This window comes from Capsella rubella, unplaced genomic scaffold (genome assembly GCF_000375325.1).
Source record: "Capsella rubella cultivar Monte Gargano unplaced genomic scaffold, Caprub1_0 scaffold_50, whole genome shotgun sequence".
Taxonomy (NCBI): domain Eukaryota; kingdom Viridiplantae; phylum Streptophyta; class Magnoliopsida; order Brassicales; family Brassicaceae; genus Capsella; species Capsella rubella.
Window position 1 is genome coordinate 38278 of NW_006238876.1, and position 1601 is coordinate 39878.

Genomic DNA, 1601 nt, shown 5'->3' on the forward strand with positions numbered 1-1601 from the left:
AATCGGCAAAATAAGGCAAGTAGAGAGATGTCTTGAGTCTTGAAAGCTTGGGGGCGAATCCATGACTCCTTGGAGTGTCTATGTTCATTTTAGGAAGCCTCAAGACGTGCATAAGTGAATAAGGAAGGAGTCTTTGCACCTTGATCTCCTTTGGCTCCATGGATGGTAAGTAGTGACTCATCGGGTTCTTGTGTGCAAAGGTGTACCAAATGTCGTGTTGCACAAGTCTTGTGTGGTCTAGATATTCACCTAGTTTCCATATATGAATTTGGGGCACGTCCAAATCAAAGTAAAGGATAGTTTCCTTATATCGCTCTAAGTAGATCAACGACCTTGATTCAAAGGGTGGTTTGGACTTGGGTCTTCTCTTGGGATGTTCTCCATGGGTTGGGGCCTTGTAGTGAATCAAATGACTGTGTGGGCTACCTTCATGGCGGATCCAAGTGTTAAAAGCCTTTAAATCCTCACAGCTCGCAATGTGATGTAGTTCAGGCAGTCGGTCAGCGAGTAGTTCAGGCAGTCGGTCAGCGAGTAGTTCAGCATGCTTGTCCGCGAGTAGATCAGAATGTACATCAGCTATCATCTTTGAATCATATGGATGGTGAATGATTCCTTGATGACTTGATGTTGCCTCATTAAAAACCTTTCTAGGTAAACCCATTGGGACAAACCCTAGATAAGGGAAAAAGAGTGCAACAGTCATATCCCAATAATAAGGTGATTTGACTTGCTGATTTTTGATCCCTCTTGAACTGTCGGACTTCTTAGGGTTAATATCATGGTGAATAATTAACCCTTCACCTTGTACTTGATCAGAACTCCACTTAGACAAAGATTCTCCAAAATTCTCCATGTAGACCAGTTTGGTGTGCTCTTGGTCTGATCTAGTTCTGATGTCCGCATCATACCCTCTCTCTTGAAAAAGTTTCGACCTCGAAACTGTACAATCTGCACCAAGAGAAAGCAAGTTAGCTTTCATGCGATTTTGAGAGTTCAATGTCTTACCTTGGTGTTGTTCTGTCTTCATGATGCATGGTGCATTCAGTGGCTCTCCTTTGAGCAAGAAAGTAAAGATCACTCCTCGGTTTTGATCTAGTACAATGGTTGATGGTGTAACGTGGTTAGCTCCTTCTCGGGTTTTTGATTGAGCTTTGAAATCGGGCGGTTCCTCTTTGATTAAGAAATAACTTGGGACTCTCCTAGTCTCCATTAGGGATGGTCTAATAACCAATGGCGTTGGCTTACTCCGGGTCTGATTTTGATTCAAGCGTTTCTTCAGCTTAGGTAAATCGCCTTTATGATCCTCATTTTTACCTGCAATGTTGTTGACACTTTTGACACAGAACAAGTGCATTAATACAGTCATGGGACCAATATAAACATATAAAACAAGGATCGGCTGAACCATTTCTTTTTCATAAAGTGTATCAATAAGTAGGTTACAAAGTGAATCAACTAATCGATATGATTTAAAACAAGAAACTAATTCCATAGATTTGTTTAAGAGACCTACGTTTTTGTCACACTCTTTAAAGCTTAACAAGTTCATACTCACATCATTCAAATTATTAAAAATAAATCGAAAGAATGGATTACTTACT

The 1601-nt window shown here is 40.5% G+C and overlaps 1 protein-coding gene across 1 annotated transcript; it reads right to left on the bottom strand.

Moving 5' to 3' along the window:
- Positions 1-89: 89 nt before the first annotated feature.
- On the bottom strand, positions 90-1366 carry LOC111832164. The gene is made up of 3 exons (XM_023788531.1): positions 1006-1366; positions 526-915; positions 90-202 (listed from the first exon to the last, which is right to left on the bottom strand). Exons 1-3 carry the CDS (start codon positions 1364-1366, stop codon positions 90-92), a joined length of 864 nt encoding a protein of 287 aa, XP_023644299.1.
- Positions 1367-1601: the final 235 nt, after the last annotated feature.